Source organism: Balaenoptera ricei, chromosome 5, assembly GCF_028023285.1.
Source record: "Balaenoptera ricei isolate mBalRic1 chromosome 5, mBalRic1.hap2, whole genome shotgun sequence".
NCBI lineage: Eukaryota > Metazoa > Chordata > Mammalia > Artiodactyla > Balaenopteridae > Balaenoptera > Balaenoptera ricei.
Genome location: NC_082643.1, coordinates 89,660,701 through 89,678,518, shown reverse-complemented (window position 1 = coordinate 89,678,518; position 17,818 = coordinate 89,660,701). Strand labels below are relative to the sequence as shown.

General features: G+C 34.9%; 1 protein-coding gene across 3 annotated transcripts in view; it reads left to right on the top strand.

Moving 5' to 3' along the window:
• Positions 1-17,818, top strand: part of STIM2 (stromal interaction molecule 2) — a 162,411-nt gene that overhangs the window by 137,018 nt on the left and 7,575 nt on the right. For all 3 annotated transcript variants that reach the window (XM_059923229.1, XM_059923228.1, XM_059923230.1), the window contains 3 exons: positions 4,589-4,756; positions 5,443-5,543; positions 5,788-6,026. In XM_059923229.1, the coding sequence (XP_059779212.1) occupies positions 4,589-4,756; positions 5,443-5,543; positions 5,788-6,026 (508 nt within the window). The remainder of the gene's footprint in view (positions 1-4,588; positions 4,757-5,442; positions 5,544-5,787; positions 6,027-17,818) is intronic.

The following is a 17,818-nucleotide window of genomic DNA, read 5'->3' as shown; positions in this document are numbered from 1 at the left end:
ATCTACTGTTAAAGTTCTCTGCAAATGTTAAGAATCTCTATTAAACATCCATTTGAATCCTGTTAAATGGTTTTAGAACATAATCTGCTACAAATTCTGAAGTTGTTCAAAAGGTGTCCTTTTCAATATCTGCTTCTACTATGCATTTACTCAGGATGGAGTTCAGGCATTGCACAATCCTTCAGAAAAGGTGGGGAGGTCCTGGGAGAATTTAATTATTAGGCAGATGTATTAGTTTTATAATTCTGCTATTAAAAATTACCACAAACTTAGGGGCTTAAAACAACACGCATTTATTATCTTAGAGTTCCTGAAGTCAGAGTTTAAAATAGGCCTACAGGGCTGCATTCCTTCTGGAGGCTCTAGGGGAGGATCTGTTTCCTTGCCTTTTCCAACTTCTAGAGGCTGCCTACATTTCTTGGCTCATGGCCCCTTCCTTCATCTTCAAAGCATGTCACTCCAACCTCTGCTTCCGTGGTCTCATCTCCTTCTTCTGACTTTGACCTTTTCTTTACTGATAAAGAAGTTGAGGAACAAAATGAGGACGAGAAAACTTGTTCAAGTTTAGAGAGTGACTTGGTTGTAAAGCAGGGCCAGGAACCTAGGTATTCTGCCTCCCACTTTGCTTTATGCACTGTTGTCTTCTCAATCAAGTGCTAAGTAAGAATTATGTAATGGATGAGTTTCAGTTTCAACTCAGGAGGAAATGTTCAGGGTGCATTACTAATTCCTTCAAGATTGTCATTTTGGTAGGAGTTGTCTGACTGAATGCAGCTATCTCTTTTGTTAACAGTTAACTGTTCTTTCTCTCATACCCCGGATACCTGTCTTTTGGGTCTTTTCCCTTTAAGGGGTTTGTTCTCTTAAGTTGACTCCTAGACCTATTTTGCAGTCTGGTCCTATTTACCTGGCAGACCTTGTCTATATAGAATGTAGTAAAGAACCAGGGAGTTAACAAAAAAGGCTTAGCCAAATTATACTGTGTCCAAGAATTAGATATTATGTCCTTTACTCCTGTGAGAACTCTGTGCCTGTTCCCACCGAGACTTCAACTCTTGGTTGTTCCCAGTCAGTACTAAATAAATTAAAAAGCTTGTTAGCTGTTTTTCTGAACTTTGCAGGTGAGAAAGAACAAATCAGAAAGCAATAGTGGGGATTCTTCTACAGAGACATAAACTGGTAGCAGTATTTTACAGGAAACTGCCTGTAAAATTTCACAGTACGGAAAAAAGACACAATATAAAGAAGGACCCCAAAATCAGAAATATTCTCGTCTGGGGTTTGGGGCATAGAGACCTTGCATACCTTAGTAGACCCTAAGATTACTATGGTACTACGTCGCAGCACAAACGTAATAATCCTAATGAGATCCTGAGTCAGTAAGAGGTGGTTTAAAGGAGAGAACTGGGTATTTAAAAAGAACTCTGTCCAACATGATTACAATAATAAGAAACACAATTTTATGAGTGCTTACTCTGTGCCAGAACTTTATGCTGTGCACGTCACTGCAAAATTTTAATCCTCACTATACATAGACATTATTCTGATTTACAGATGACATGTGTACAGGTTAAATAACTTGCCTTAGGTCACACAGCTATTATGTGGCAAAAGGCAAGATTATGTGTGTTTTATTCCAAAGTCCGTGTTTTCCCATACTGCTATTAAAAGCTTTGTTTATAAAAGTAAGTTTAAGTGGGAAATTAATTTACATATAATGTCACATAATCCACAATTCCGCGTAGTTTGAAGCATTACTGTATCTTGTCGGGTGGGTAATCAACTTCTCAAAGTTAGAAGGCAGGAAGATCTGGTACATATTTTGTATAATGTTATTTTCTGTTAAACAAAAGCTTTTGGGTGAATAATAGTACTGCTTTATATTTTGTGTGGTTTAAATACTTTGCACAGGGCTTCCCTGGTGGCGCAGTGGTTGAGAATCCGCCTGCTAATGCAGGGGACACGGGTTCGAGCCCTGGTCTGGGAAGATCCCACATGCCACGGAGCAGCTGGGCCCGTGAGCCACAACTACTGAGCCTGCGCGTCTGGAGCCTGTGCCCCGCGACGGGAGGGGCCGCGATAGTGAAAGGCCCGCGCACCGCGATGAAGAGTGGCCCCCACTTGCCTCAACTAGAGAAAGCCCTTGCATGAACCAAAGACCCAACACAGCCAAAAATAAAATAAAATAAATAAATAAAGTAGAAAAAAAAAAAAAAAAAAAAAAGACCCAACGCAGCCAAAATAAATAAATAAATAAATACTTTGCACATAAATTATCTTGTTCTTAAAGTCTCAAGAAGCCTAAAGTTAGGGCAAGTCATAGTACCTCTGTTGTACCTGCAACAATAAGTCTCCGAAAGTAAAGAACTTGCTGAAGGAAACAGAGGTAATAAATCATAAAGTTGGTCCAGAAACCAGGTTTTCAGATATTTAGACTTTCTTCTGTGATGTCATGTTTTTACTTGTTGCTGTTTTATTCCTAAGACACAAAAATTATATAAATAAGTATTGTATTTTTAAACAACTTAATAATTCATCATTTGTAAAACCTATTAATTACTCAATTTTCACTGCATCTATTTCCCTGTAAATAACAATGTTAATTTAGACTGAGGGTTGGAATTCAGATCAAGTGATAAACTTAAGAATAATGGCAGAGAAAATAGTTGCTGTTGTTGGAAGGTCAGAATTTCCAAAATTTTGAGACATTATTTGACAGTCAATCAAATCATTGGTCAGCCTCAGTTTATACTAGAACTATATCAATTCTGTGTTAAATGTGTTTATTGCGCTTGTTTGGGGGAAATAAATTTATGGATATAACGTTCAGGAAAATCTTTATGGTTAAAGAGAAAAACACGAGTGAATTTGTTCAGATTCTCTGTATACATCTTTGGCAATGAAAACTGTATAGAAATTTTAGCTTTAAAATCTTGTGAGAAGAAGGGCCTGTGACCTACACTTTGTAGTGTTATATACAACTCCATGTCGCAGGACCTGAGCTCAAATTCTCTCTTGAGAGATTAGCAGGGACCTCATACAGCTCCGCCAACCGTCTTATTAAGCGCAGTATTGTCGCAAGCACATTGCACAGGGAGTCGCGTCAGGCAAGTGTTGCTTACGATTTGTCTTGAGTGAGTAAGTCCTGTTTTACCCTTCCTGTTAATACCTGTATTTTGAATTGTTTACTTCCTGTCTGACGGTTTTAGAGTTTTAAAAAAAGTTTTTAGAAAACTTTAAAAAAGTTTTAGAGTTTTAAAAAATACCTTTCTGCATTTTTTTCCTGTAGTATCTGGCAGCTGTTTTCTTTATCAGAAATTTGTGTCTAGTACTCTAATTTAGTTTATTCTGGCACATGATAAGATTTATTTAAATAAATTGGGTTTGATCAGATCAGACGTTCTTCTGCACGTTAGTTTAGGAATGAAGTTTTAGTTGCTTTACTTAACTGTGGGGAAAATTAATTTGCGGTTATGGTGCTCTAGAAACAGGGTGCTCCATAGTCCATCTGTCACTTTGTCTGAAGGTCTTGAGTGTGTGTATGTAACTTCATAAGTTCCATCATGCACCTTTATACATCCTTAGCTTGAGCTCTTGCTAGTTTTTAAGTGAATCGTTCCTACAATGGATTGTCTCTTTATTCTGTGTCATTTTCTTAGTGAGACTTTCCTTAAGAGTTTTCTCCTTAGCACTTTATACCACCTCATACACTAAGCATTTTAGTTTTCTGTTTATTTTCTGGCTCCCCTAAAGGGCGGCTAGAAGAAAAACTTCCACATTCTGACACTGAAGCTATTCATAGTTTCCCATGGAAAAATCAAGAAGACTCTCACTCAGAATCTGTTTTCTCGAAATTTACACTTGGTCTGGAAATGCTAGTTTATCAACTTTTTGGTATGTGAGAAGCAGGAAAAAATTAAATAGAGGTGATAAAACAGACTATAATAGGCAGATATGCTCATAACAATGAGAAATAACTGGCCATAAAGATGTCTGAAAAACTTTTAAAAAATGGTATAATTACTTTAAAAAATGAGTGTATAGTTAGGTAGCTACAGCAAGGTCTTTTGGGAACATTAGAAGGGGTAATAGAACAGGTATTCACCCTATTTTGGATACTTCTTCGTATCCTGTCCATAAACAAAAAAATACAAAAAATGTAGTCCATTTCAGTTTGTACATGCCCTGGGTTTTTGTCTCTCAGTGAGTCTGGCTATTATAAAATATAAAAATGCAATATTGCAACCTAAGATATATGTAAGCTCCCATTCACCCTCTGGCTTTACAAACTTGCTTAGTGAGTTTAAGAGGTACTTAAAAACTTCAGCTTTAGTTTTAATGTTAGAAATATTGTTTTAGACTGTGATTTAAAAAGATGTTTACAAAGAGCATAATTCAAATTGCCTTGTCTCTTAATTTTGGTACTAAAAAATCTTAGTTTAAATATCTTTTAAAAAGAGAAATTTCTCTTTCTCTCTCTAACCTCTACCACCTTCCTCTACCCCTCTTTCTCCCTCCCTCCCTCCTTCCCTCCCTCTCTCTCCTTCTCTCCCACTCCTCCTCCTTTTCTTTCCTACCTCCCTCCCAGGTTCGAATGGCTCTAAAAAAGGCTGAAAAAGAATTTGAACTCAGAAGCAGCTGGTCTGTTCCAGATGCACTTCAAAAATGGCTTCAGCTGACGCATGAAGTAGAAGTACAGTACTACAATATTAAAAGACAGAATGCTGAAATGCAGTTAGCTATTGCTAAGGATGAGGTACTCTATTATATTGCAAAACGTACTACGTTTCTAAAGGGATTAACCAGTTGGTATACAAAGATCTGAATAAAATTTTTAGTATCGCAGATTATTTTCATGAATTGGAACTTATTGCATAGATTGACTCTCATAAAAGTAAAATTACTTTATTTAAGAGAAGTACATACCTTTCAGAATGACCTTAGTATCATTTAAAAATCATCCCTACTATATCATTATCATAAATGTTTTATACGGAGCTTTTCTCTTCTAGGTTGCTGCTTCATATCTGATTCAGGTTAGGAGTTACTAGAAATTAATGTCTGACTCTTAATTATTGTGTGAAATTATTGAGTCTTAATCTGATTTCTAGTGAAACAACAACAACAAAAAACTCAGTGCACTCACTAACACCTCCATTACAGTAGAATATAGTTTATGTTATTCTCCTAGTTTTAAATAGAAGATTCAGGTCTTTCTGATCCATAGAAACGAGGGAAAAAATTCTCCACAACAAAGTGTGGCTTAGGAAAGCACGTTTTCTCCCTCATTTGTTTTCTTTTTTGGAAAATAGGGCTATATCTTGGCTAATAATTCTCCATTGATTTTATAATTATTAATATATTCAAAACAAAATAAACCTTATTAGTATATGTGTATTTTATCCCAAACCTAGCCTTATTTTTCTCTCTTTGGGTTTCTAGGCAGAGAAAATTAAAAAGAAGAGAAGCACAGTCTTTGGGACTCTGCATGTTGCACATAGCTCCTCCCTAGATGAGGTAGACCACAAAATTCTGGAAGCAAAGTAAGAATGTTACTGTCACTAACTGTCTATTTTTATTATGTTGAAATGTGTAATTTATAGGCAATTTATGTTTTAACTTGTCATTTAATCATGTACTATTATATCATTTATACTAATTCTGAAAAGGGGTAATTTCTTCTTGAAATTGGTTAATTGCCTTGGTCTGTTCATGTAGTTGACCTTTTTCAGTGCTGTATTAAAGACTCTTTGATGCAACAAGTAATTCCTATATTGGCTTTTCCAGGAAAGCTCTCTCTGAGTTGACAACTTGTTTACGAGAACGACTTTTTCGCTGGCAACAGATAGAGAAGATCTGTGGCTTTCAGATAGCCCATAACTCGGGACTCCCCAGCCTCACCTCTTCCCTTTATTCTGATCACAGCTGGGTGGTGATGCCCAGAGTCTCCATTCCACCCTATCCCATTGCTGGAGGAGTTGATGATTTAGATGAAGATACACCCCCAATAGTGTCACAGTTTCCCGGTAAGTGGTGAGTTCAAAAAAGAGAGTTGGTACAGTTTTAAAAGTAACTTTCTGCCATGCCTTTTATGAATCATTTGCTTTGAAATCTATGATAAAAATTGTGTTAATTCTTCATTTTCTCTTTTTTCTTTTTGTTGATCATTGTGTTTACTGTTTGACATACTATATGAGGTGTGTGTGTGTGTTACATACATATATATATGTACACATATATAATAACACATCATACATGCTAAGTCATTGTATGAATGAAGTGCTGAGCTTTGAGGGAAAACATCCTTTCATATGGCAGCTTAATCTATAGTAGAAATTAAAAATTAGAGGAAGACCTTGGAAACCTGAGTTGCAATCCTAGCTCTGCCACTAACTAACCAACTGTGTGACTTGGAGCCAGTCGATTTATTTTAAATTGAGTTGCCTTCCCAGTAGGCATGTTTCATAGTATTTTGTTTTGCTTTTCCAGTTCTCTCCTTTTATTGAAAGAGTATTATCTGGCTGTATTTAACTCATAAAGCACTAAATCCACTCACCTTTACACAAAATTAAATTGCGTTTATATTTAGAAAACATATTTTTTTGTTGCTAGAAAGTGGAGTTTCTCCCAAAGGTGGTTTTAACATGTACAGTTTTCATTTTAATTGCTTTGTTATGCTGTAGTCTTTGAAGATGTATACAGTGTAAAGAATACATTTTGGTAGGAAGGTGAAATTTTAATATTTTAGATTTTATTAATAAATTGTAGAATTTATTAATAAATATTTGGAATTTTTGCAAAGTTATAGAGAGTTTAAATTTAAAGTGGTATATTTCTTGTATTAGAAATCATTTGAAAAACTGCTTTATCCTTATTATTGCTTGCCTGATTCATTTTCCCAATCTTCGTAACCTTTTTGAAACAGTATAGCTAGAACAAGATTCCAAAGAATAGAGAGCAAAATTTAATCGTTCATCAGTTGAAAACTTACACAGAAATTTGAGTCTTTGAGACACAAATCATGATATATGAACATTTTGCAGTTTGAAATTTTCTGTCCAATTGTTACAGCTTTCCTAAAGTTATGATTTAGAAAGGGTTCTAATGTTAAAACAATTTTATGAAGTAAAACCCTAAGTTTGCAAATAATTAATCAGTGACTATGTGCTTGTGTTCATTTCTGTGATTTTAATTATCTGGTTTAATGGCAGACAGATAATGCAAGCAGATTGGGGAGACACTAAACTCTTACTAGAGGAAGGGGGAGAGGACAGATTGTAAGTGCAGTGAATACTGGGAAGTATGTGACCTCAATCATTTCACTTGCCCCATGCTGCAGGATAGTGATGGTTGCAAAGTTTTATCTAGATATGGGCTAGCTCTGCTGTTTGGATACTGTCAACTTGCGTTTATTTGAATTACGTGCCCTTAAGCTTACTATATATGCAACACTGATTCATAAGTGTATGATTTTGTTTGAAAATGATGGCTTTTTAAAGTTGCAGTTCCTCCTTAGAAACCATAATTATTCGATATCAGAAGTGTGCATATATGTATTCCCTAAAATTAACTAGTTTTTTCTTTACTTTTTTTTTTAAGTACTTTTTGATGGGGCAGGATATCCACATGTGCATTAAAACACTTATCACTAAATGTGAATAATTTTTTAGTGATTGTGATACACAGAGAAATTTGAACTTTTTAAAATTTAGTATGATGTTTTAGAAATGCTGAAGTTTATTATCTCTGAAAAATAACTTATGCCAAAGATTACACTTTGAGAGCTCTGTCTCCACCCAGTGGCACAAAAGTAGTACTCCACTCTGTTTAGTTATAAAAGCATAATTTCTGGACCTGACAAATAAACTCTTGGCAGTAGTACTAGGGTCTAAGGTAGGATGAAGCTCTTCATTATATACCCTTTTAAGCAGTTTTAAATCTGCACCATGGATATGTGTAAATTGTCTAAGAGTGAAGGAATGACAAGGAAACCTGCCTGTGGTATGTTAAGAGCAAAGTAAAAGATTATAAAACCATATACAGAATAATATTGTCTATGTTTAATTATGTGTAAATAAAAAAGAGAAAATATTATCAAAGGTTAGCTCTGTATGGGTTTTCCCAGTACCTTTATAGTATCTACTAAATATTCATAGTGGGATTGTAGTAGCAATTTATTTAAAATTTCTTATCATAAAGCTCTTCAGATATGCTTAAAAATACTGAAAATAAATTGCTTATTTACTACAAAGATAAACAGATTTTAACATTTTGCTTTATTCGTCTTTCTTTTTCTCTGAAAAAGAAAACACATCTCCTCCCCTTCCTACTAAAGTTGTATATCTTCTAAAACCTGTTTTAATTGTATTACATGCAGCTGTATCTATAAACAATAGATACAATTGTTGTTTGTTTAAAAATGTACATAAATGTTATCAAATTGTGGGTATCATTTTGCAACTCTTTTTGGTCAAAAGTATGTTTTAGAAAATTTCCATGTGTATATACAGATAAATTCACTAAAACTGTTTAATATGAGTCAACCACAGTATATCTATTTATCTTTTGTAATAATAAACCACAGTTTATCCATTTTTCTACTGAGATAGGTGCTTTCTACTTTTTTGTCCTTGCGAACAATACTAAAATGAGCATCCTTATCTCTGTCTCCTTGTTCCTAACTTTGAGAGTTTCTCTGGGTGGACACCTAGAAATGGATTGCTAAGTCATTGGGAAGGCATCTCTTATTAGTCGTTGCCAAGTTGCTTTCATAGTGGTTCTCTCTGTTTACATACCCACTGTTTATAAGAATGCCTGTCTGCCTGTATCCTCACCATACTAGGAATGATCTGATTTATTTGTTTTGTAACTTGAATGTGTGTGATATGATACTTTAGTGTTATTAAAATTGTAATTTCTTTAATGACTACTGAGGTTGAGTACCATTTCATATTTACTGGTGTTTGTCATTCAGATTTTTTCCTTTCTGAGTTTCTTTTTCCTGCTGTGGAATCTCCCTCCAAGATTCTTTACTTATTTGGAAGAATTTTTATTATTATTATTATTTTCTGGTTATTTGAGGGTTGCAGATGTCTTTTCCTAGGCCTTGGCTTTTCTTTTTTACTGTGCTATGTTACTTATTTTCTCTTTTAATCAAACGGTTTTTTTTTTCAAAAAAAACATTTTTAATGACAAATTTACAAATCTGGTTTGTATTTTTATGTCTTTTTCATAAGGCGATAGATTGTTGTTTGCTCTACTAAAAGTTTTTAACTTTCACTTTAATCCTTTAGTCTTTTAATCTACCTGGAAGTTATTTTTGTTCCTATTGTGAGGTTGGAATCTAAAGATATCTCTTGATGTATGGATAAACAGTTGTCCTAGTCTCATTCCTGCTCTATCCTTGCTGGTTTGTAATACAGCTTCTCTCCATAGATGCATAAATGCTTCCAGGCTCTCTATTTTTGTTCCATTGATCCCATTTTGCTTTAGTTGCTATATGTAGCTTTATAGTAAGTATTAATGTTTGATGGGTTTAAATCTTCCTCTATTAAATTCAGAATTGCTACTCTTGGCAAGTTATTCTTATGAATTTTAGGATCAGCTTACGAAACGCCATGAAAAGTTCCATGGGGCTTTTATTGGAATTTCTTTGAATTTAAAAATTAATTTTTAGCTTGTTTTTTTAATAGTTACATGTGTTACCTTTCTTTAAAAAGTTATACTTCAAATTGCTTGTTGCTGATATGTAGGGAAAAGCTGTTGATCTTGGTATGCTGATTTTGTATATAGAAACATTGAATTTTTCTATAAGAGTGTTTTGGATTTTTTTGTGTGGACAATAATAATGACTTTTTCTCCCCTTTCCATTCCTTGAGCTTTTTTCCCAAGGCAATCTGAGACCTCCAGTAAAATGCTGAATAAAAGTGCGAAAGTGATTGCAGACAAATAGTGATCGCCATTTCTAACTTTAAAGAGAATGCTTATTTCATCATGAAGTGTGTTTTTTTGTTTATTTGTTTTGTTTTTTGCTCTGTGTTCGATGGGTTACATTTTTTTTTTGGCCGAGCCATGAGGCATGTAGGATCTTAGTTCTCTGACCAGGGATTGAACCCGCGCCCCCCTGCGTTGGGAGCACGGAGTCTTAACCACTGGGCCGCCAGGGAAGTCCCTGATAGATTATTTTTAAGTTAAGGAAATTAATCTCTATTTCTATTTTGCTAAGAATGATTTTTCTTTTAAATCAATGGATGTTAAATTTTACCATGTTATTTTTCTGCATAATTTGAGGTAATTGCTTGTTTTATTTTTCTTTATTCCATTGAATTTTAATCTGTTTAAATAAATTCCTTTAAATGTCAGTGAAACTATTTTTGTCACAATGTTCTGTTTTGATAATAATTAGATTTGGTTTGCTATATTATTTTATTTAGGGTTTTTATGTTTTAAATCATAGATTAGTCAATAATTTTCCTTCTCGACACTCTGATTTTGGTATCAAGGTTATAGTAACATCATAAAATAAGGCAAAGAATACCCCTTTTTCTTTCATTTCATTTTTTTTTTTTTTTACCCTTATAGTAGTAGTTAAGAATTTGGTCTCTGGAACAAGATTGCTAGAGTTTGAATCCTTACTCCTCCATTTTACTTATATGTATGTAATGTTGTCTAGTATTTTGTTTTGTTTTGAATGTCCCACAAAACATTATTTTTTATTTGTGTAACTTTGTGGGAGGTACTCTCTCTGACTCTCAGCTTCCTTGTCTGTAAAATGTAACCTACCCTATGAGATTATTTTGTAATTTTTAAACCAAATAATATTTGTAAAACAATTAGAACATACCCTGGCCCATAATAATCCTCAATAAATGTTTTGAATTTTATTCTGTATTCTGAAATATTATAAGATACAGATGATTCTATGAAGATTTTGAAGAAATTGCCTATAGGCAGTTTGAGTTTGGTGTGTGTGTATGCTGGCAGGAGGGAAGGAGACAGATTTTTAAATTATTGATTCAGTTTCTTAAAATGGTCATAAGTCTAGATTTGTTAAATTATATATTTCTAAAATATTGTTTGTTTTATCTGAGTTATAAAATTTGTGGCTTAAAGTGTTCCATAGTATTTTATATGATTTTAAAAATCTCACATCTTTAAATTTTCATTTCTCCTCCTTGATTAATCTGGCATGATTTGTCTATTTTATTTCACTTCATCATTCTTCAGAGAGCTAACTGTTGGTTTTGTTGATATTCTCCATTTAGTTCCGCTCTTATCTTTTATTTCCTTTATTGGAATTTGCTTCATTTGTTTGTTTTCAATATTTAGACACCTGGCTCATGAATTTTCAGTCCTCCTGTTTTCCTTAATGTATGATTTTTATGGCTGTGAATTTCCCTCTAAGAACGACTTTAACTGAATCTACCTAAAGTTCGGATACATATAGTTTGATTATCATCTAGTTTTAAAATGTTTCCAACTTTTAATATGTCTCTTCCTTGAAATATGAATTATCTGGAAGTATATGTTTAAGTTTCCAAATGTAGTATGTTTGTTTTGTTGTTTATTTGGGCGTTAGTTTTTAAAGAATATCTTTACTTATCAATTTCTAATTGTATTATGCTTAGAGAATAGCATCTGTATAACATTTATTCTTTGGTATCTTCTGAGACTTGCTTCATGACCTAGTATTTATTTGATCGAATATTTAAAATTTTCCACACATACCTGAAAAGTATATTTTCTTAATTGTTAGTTATAGGATACTATATTGTTGGTTAAATCATGTATTAGTTATGAAAAATCTCTATATACCTACATTTTGGTCTACTTTTCTGTCAGTTGTAGAAAGAAGTTTGTTCAGATCTCTCACATTTATCAATTTCTTCTTGTAATTCTGCTCATTTCTATTTTATATAGTTTAAACCAAGTTATTCGGTGAATACAAGTCCAGATGTATCTTTTTAAAAGATTAACTATTCTTCTGTGATTATGCAGAGACTGCTTTACAGCTAACCGTACTTTTTGCCTTTAAGTTTGTATTATCTGATATTAAAATAGCTATAGGAGCTTTCTTTTGATTAATATTTGCCAGTGTAACTTTTTCTTTACTTAAAATTTTTTCCATCATCAGGCTCTAGATACGTCTGTATAAGAAATAGCAATAACTGTTACTATTTTGCATTCTATTTGAGGATCTCTGTTGCCAGGGAAGGCCAATTTAATCCAATTACATTTAATCTGCTTGCTGATCTGTTTGGATTTCTCTCTGGCATATTATTTTGTGGTTTCTCTTTTCTATACCTCTTTTCAGCTTCTCTGTCATTCTCCTAAAGGATCTTCAGATGCTTTAATTTTAGACACTACCCTCTGCATCTTATATATTAATGTTGTCTAGTATTTTGTTTTGAATACCCTGCAAAAGTCATTTTTTTATTGTTTTATTCAGTCATTGTTCAGAAAGACTTATGTGTTTCTCTGTTCATCATTGTATTTTGCTTTTTACTCTTTCCTTTTTTTTTTTCTTCCTTGAAAATATGTTCTTTGGTAAAAATTCTTTCAGTTAGCAACTGGGAGTGGTAAATTCTGTCTTTGCCTGAAAATGTCTTTATTTTCACTCTCACTTGAGAATAATAGTTTAACTGGATATCACATTCTAGATGAACAATTACTTTTCCCATAGTATTTTGAAAACATTTGTTGTTATTTTCAGGCCTGTTATTGTTACTGTTGAGAAGTTTTAGTAAGGCAGATTGTTCCAGTTTCCTTTTAGGTAATTTCTCGTTTCTCTCATCACTTAGAAAATGTTTTCATTTTCTTTTGTTACACGTTTTTCCTATAATATAATTAGGTGTACAATTTTTTCCCTGATACTTGGTGTGCTTTTGAATCTGAAGATGACTATCTTTTTTCAATTACAGAAAAATTATTAGTTGTTTTCTCTTTTAATATTGTTTTTCTTTTCTCTGTTCACTCCTACTGGAATATTATTTGTATAGAAATATAAGACTAATATTAGCCTATAATTATATGTTTGATCTTATTTTATCTTCCACATCTCTTAACCTTTCTTTTTATCTAATTGTGCTGCATTCAGAAAAATTTCCTTAGATCCGTCTTCGAGATTACTTACTCTTTCTTCAGCTCCAATTTTGTTTAACCCATTCTTTGAATTTTTAATTTGTGACTGTTTTCATTTCTGTTAGTTCTCCTTGATTCTTCATAAAATCTACTTGTTTTTTAATGCCTTGTCCTTTTTTCATTTTTCATTTCTATTTTATAATTTAATGCCCTTAAACATCTTATTTTTTAGTTTTATTTGATAATTGTATTATTTGATGTTCTTGATTGATTATTGCAGCTGTTTCTTGAGTTTGCAGAGCAGATTGCCTTCTCCTGTTTTATAGTGTTTTACTGAACTATCTTAAAGGAACTTCTTTTTTTTCTTCCCTCCAGGGAAACACTTTGTGAGGAGTAGGAGTGCTCCTCAGTATGATTTCTTTTGCTTCTGGCAGTAGTTTCAAGGGCTTCACCTACTCAGGACCATCTTTTTTTTTTTTTTTTTTTTTGTTAACCTTTTGGATTTGGGTTTCACAGACCCTTCTGGTAGTATAAACTTGAACTCCAGGGTAATATGAGTTAGTTTGTATTGAGTTTGAGTATTGAACACCCAGCATATTGAGTTTTTCACAAGAACCTTTTTAAATTCCTGTATCCAGAGAACATGCATTGAAGGAAGTTCCCTTGTTCATTGGTCAGATTTCTTTTCAGTACACCCTCCCACTGAGGAATGCAGCCATCTAGGCCCAGGCTTTTATCCAGAACACTCATAATTCCTATTCCTCACCTTCTGTGGGCTTAAGATGTCATTTATATCCGCAAATTAAAGCACAAACCCTTAAATTACTGAGACCGAGAACCTCCTACAGCAGTTCCAACATCACTCACAGGCCTATTAGCTCTGACTTTTAGTCTTTGTGTTTTGGCATCCGAGAATTTTCTCTTCTTCCTTGCAAACTCAGCTATGCATTTAAAACTATTGTTATATTTTATTCAGCGTATTGAAGTACTTGAGGCTATTTAAAGTGTGTGGTTGGGGGTTGGGAATGGTGGTCAGGTTATCTTTGACTGCCATATTGCTAGAACCAGAAGTCCCTATATTACTTATTATTTTTGGTTGTTGGTGGCAGGGGGGACCCCCTTATTCAAAACCAAATTTTATCTTCTTTGCCATAAGAAAATACAGTTTGAAAAATAGTGTCATATTAAACTGTTGTGCTTCTGTATGTAGTTATTGATATTAGAATGAAAAATCACCTCAAATAAATTTCTGTACAGTGAACTTCAGTGTTTCATTTAACTACTCTTATAAATCACAGGTAGGGATGGCTGCCGGCTTTCATTGAGAATTAATAACAGCCTGGAGATATTATTAAACATGTTCACCTTTTGTATAGGAGAGCTTGTTACAGGGTCAAAGTGAACTGCTTTTTAATCCTACATGAGTTTTATGGTGTAGGCAATATGTAAGAGATGGCAATATGTAAGGAGAAAAATTTTTGAAAGGATTGTAGAGTTGTAAACATTTTCTAGATGTGACCCATTTATGAGTCTCATCTTTATGTTATATTCTTTATTGGATTACTTAGAATTTTCCTCATATAAACTATTTACTTTTTTTTTAAACCTCCTTCATGCAGTATCTTTCCATCTTTGTGAGTAATACTCATTTTTCCAAGCAGGGAATCCTGATTCTTCTCAGCCCTTCTCATCACACCTATTCATGGCTGAATGTGGCTACGTTTTACTGTGTATACCAAGTAACCAGTGATTGATGAGAACGGCTGCATTATATGCTAAGAGTTGTAGAACTTAATTATCTGTGTCAGTCTGGACACATTCTTTTAGTATTTGTAGGATATTGTTTCTTCTTTGACAAAGTGAGAACATCAGACTAAAGATTTCCAGGGTTTCTTCCAGTTCTGTAATCTATGAATCATTATAAATAAGTAAGAGAAAATTCTAATGTTTGCCTACTAAATTATAAATATTTTCATATTATATAATTTGTGTTTGGAAAAAGCCTTGTATGGTACTTATGGAGGTAGTCAAATATTCTGAAAATATTCCCTTTAATTTTACCCATTTTCTTTTTTTTTTTTCCCAGTCCGTCAAGTTATTTCAGTGGCTGTTTCTGTTTGAATTGTTTGTTAATTCACTCAGTAAATACTTACTGTACATCTACTTTTTTTAAAAAATAAATTTATTTATGTATTTTATTTTTGGCTGCGTTGGGTCTTAGTTGCTGCCTGTGGGCTTTCTCTAGTTGCGGCGAGCAGAGGCTACTCTTCGTTGTGGTGCACGGGCTTCTCATTGCGGTGGCTTCTCTTGTTGTGGAGCACGGGCTCTAGGTGCGCGGGCTTCAGTAGTTGTGGCTCGCGGGCTCTAGAGCGCAGGCTCAGTAGTTGTGGCGCATGGGCTTATTGCTCCACAGCTTGTGGGATCTTCCTGGGCCAGGGCTAGAACCTGTGTCCCCTGCATTGGCAGGTGGATTCTTAACTGCTGCGCCACCAGGGAAGTCCCTGTACATCTACTTTTTGCCTGGCATTGTGCCAGTTGTGATGCGGTGTTGAACATGGTACACAGTTATTTCCTTCATGAAACATGCAGTCTAATGGAGGACAGACAAGAGCAATGCACTAAGTTATGTCATAGGGAAATACACTTTGGTGTTGCCATGTGAGCACAAGAGGGCAAACACTGACCTTGAATTTGGAGGGGTTGGGAAACTTCCTGGAGGAACTGCTCTTTAAGTGAAATAGGAGGTCAAGGGAGAGATGAGATGAGGACAGAAGGTGTGGAGGCAAGAAATACTCTGATACTTCTGGGAGCTGAGTGAGGTATATTGTTCCTAGTATTCCTATAACAGAGAAGAGGGACACTAGTTCCAAATTAGAGGCTAGGTAAATAGGGCATTCTAAGCCTTGTTAAGGAGTTTGACTTTATCCTAATCCTAGAAGTAATGGGAGCAACTTAAGGGTTTTAACCAATAAAATGTCATATTCCTTTTCCATTTTAATATGATCATGCAGGTTGCAGTATGGAGAATAAGTTGGAGGAGAAAGATCAGTTATTATTCTGGTGCAGTAGTCCAGCATAACACAGCAGTGGTTTGTTGAGGGGGAAGTGGAGAGATGTGAGAGATACCCAGGAGGTAGAACTGGAAACGCTTTATGATTAACTAGATGTGGATTATGATGGAGGAAGAAGAGTCAAGAATGTCTGTGTTTCCAATTCAGATAACTAGGTGAGTGGTGGTGTGTTTTTTTCTTTACCAAGGTGTAAGGAACATAGAAGAAGGAGTGGATTTGGGAGGAAAATGCTGAATTCAGTGTGGGTATCTGTGGAACACCCAAATGTCCAGTAGGCAGTTGATTGTGAAGTTCTAAAGTTTAGGAAAAAGATTAAAAGCTGGAGTCGCAGATTTGGACTTCTATAGACTGCGAAGGGTAATTGAAGTAATGGAAGTGGATGAAATTTCTTGAGAAGAATAAGTGGAACAAGAATAACAAGGCCTAGAACAGAACTTCGGAGACAGACAATTAAGGGACAGTAAAGGAAGAGGTGAGAATGTGGTTGGAAAGGTCATGGAAAGGATAAACTAATAATGTCACGTGCTGGTCCAATGTCAAGGAAGGATGGAGATACTCACTGAATTTAGCAGTGAGGAAGTTTATCATAACTTTGTTAATGATAGTTGCAGGGAAATTGTGTGGAAGCACTCTACCGTTTCTTTGATGAATGAGTGAAGATAAAGTAGTGGAGAAAGCAACATAGATCATTTACATAAAAGGGAAGAGAGATGTCAGCTGAAAACAGTCTGAGGGTAGAGGAGGTTTTCTTGTTGCTCTTGTTTATCGGTTTGTTTTTTCAACTTTTTTTAAAAATAAATTTATTTATTTTATTTTATTTTATTTTTATTTTTGTCTGTGTTGGGTCTTCGTTGCTGCACGCGGGCTTTCTCTAGTTGTGGCGAGTGGGGGCTACTCTTCCTTGTGGTGTGTGGGATTCTCATTGTGGTGGCTTCTCTTGTTGTGGAGCACAGGCTCTAGGTGTACGGGCTTCAGTAGTTGCAACACGCAGGGTCAGTAGTTGTGGCTCGCAGGCTGTAGAGCACAGGCTCAGTAGTTGTGGCGCACAGACTTAGTTGCTCCGCAGCATGTGGGATCTTCCCGGACCAGGGCTTGAACCCATGTTCCCTGCATTGGCAGGCGGATTCTTAACCACTGCGCCACCAGGGAAGCCCCCTGTTTTTTCAACTTTTATTTTTAAGTGCCGATGGGAAATAGAAGGGGAGAAGATGAAAATAAAGGCAGCAAAAGGGATAAACAGTAGATAAGGGCCTTGAGTTTAGGGTAGAGAATGGGACAGATAGTGGAAGGAACAGAATGTGTGAAAGGTAGGAATGTCAGAATCTAAATTATCTGATGTCTTAAGCTTATTATTTCAAAAATGCAGCAATTTTGAATGATGGCAAGACCAAGGCCTGAGAGTGGGTGGTAGAGTAGAGTAGAGGTGAATGTCTGGTGAGAAGAGATGAAAACCATGATTGGTTAAGGTGTTGATCTTACAGATGAGATGGCTCAAGCTGGTGAGAGGTTGGATGGACTGGTAAGAGAGAGACTAAGCAGGAAGTGACTAGTGAAGTGGAGATGAGAGATTCACGTGGCTTCATAGTGTGAGTGTCAAAGGAACATGTTTTTATAAAGGGAGTGAGGGTTTACAACAATGTTGGGGAGTGAGAAGGCCATCAGTCTGT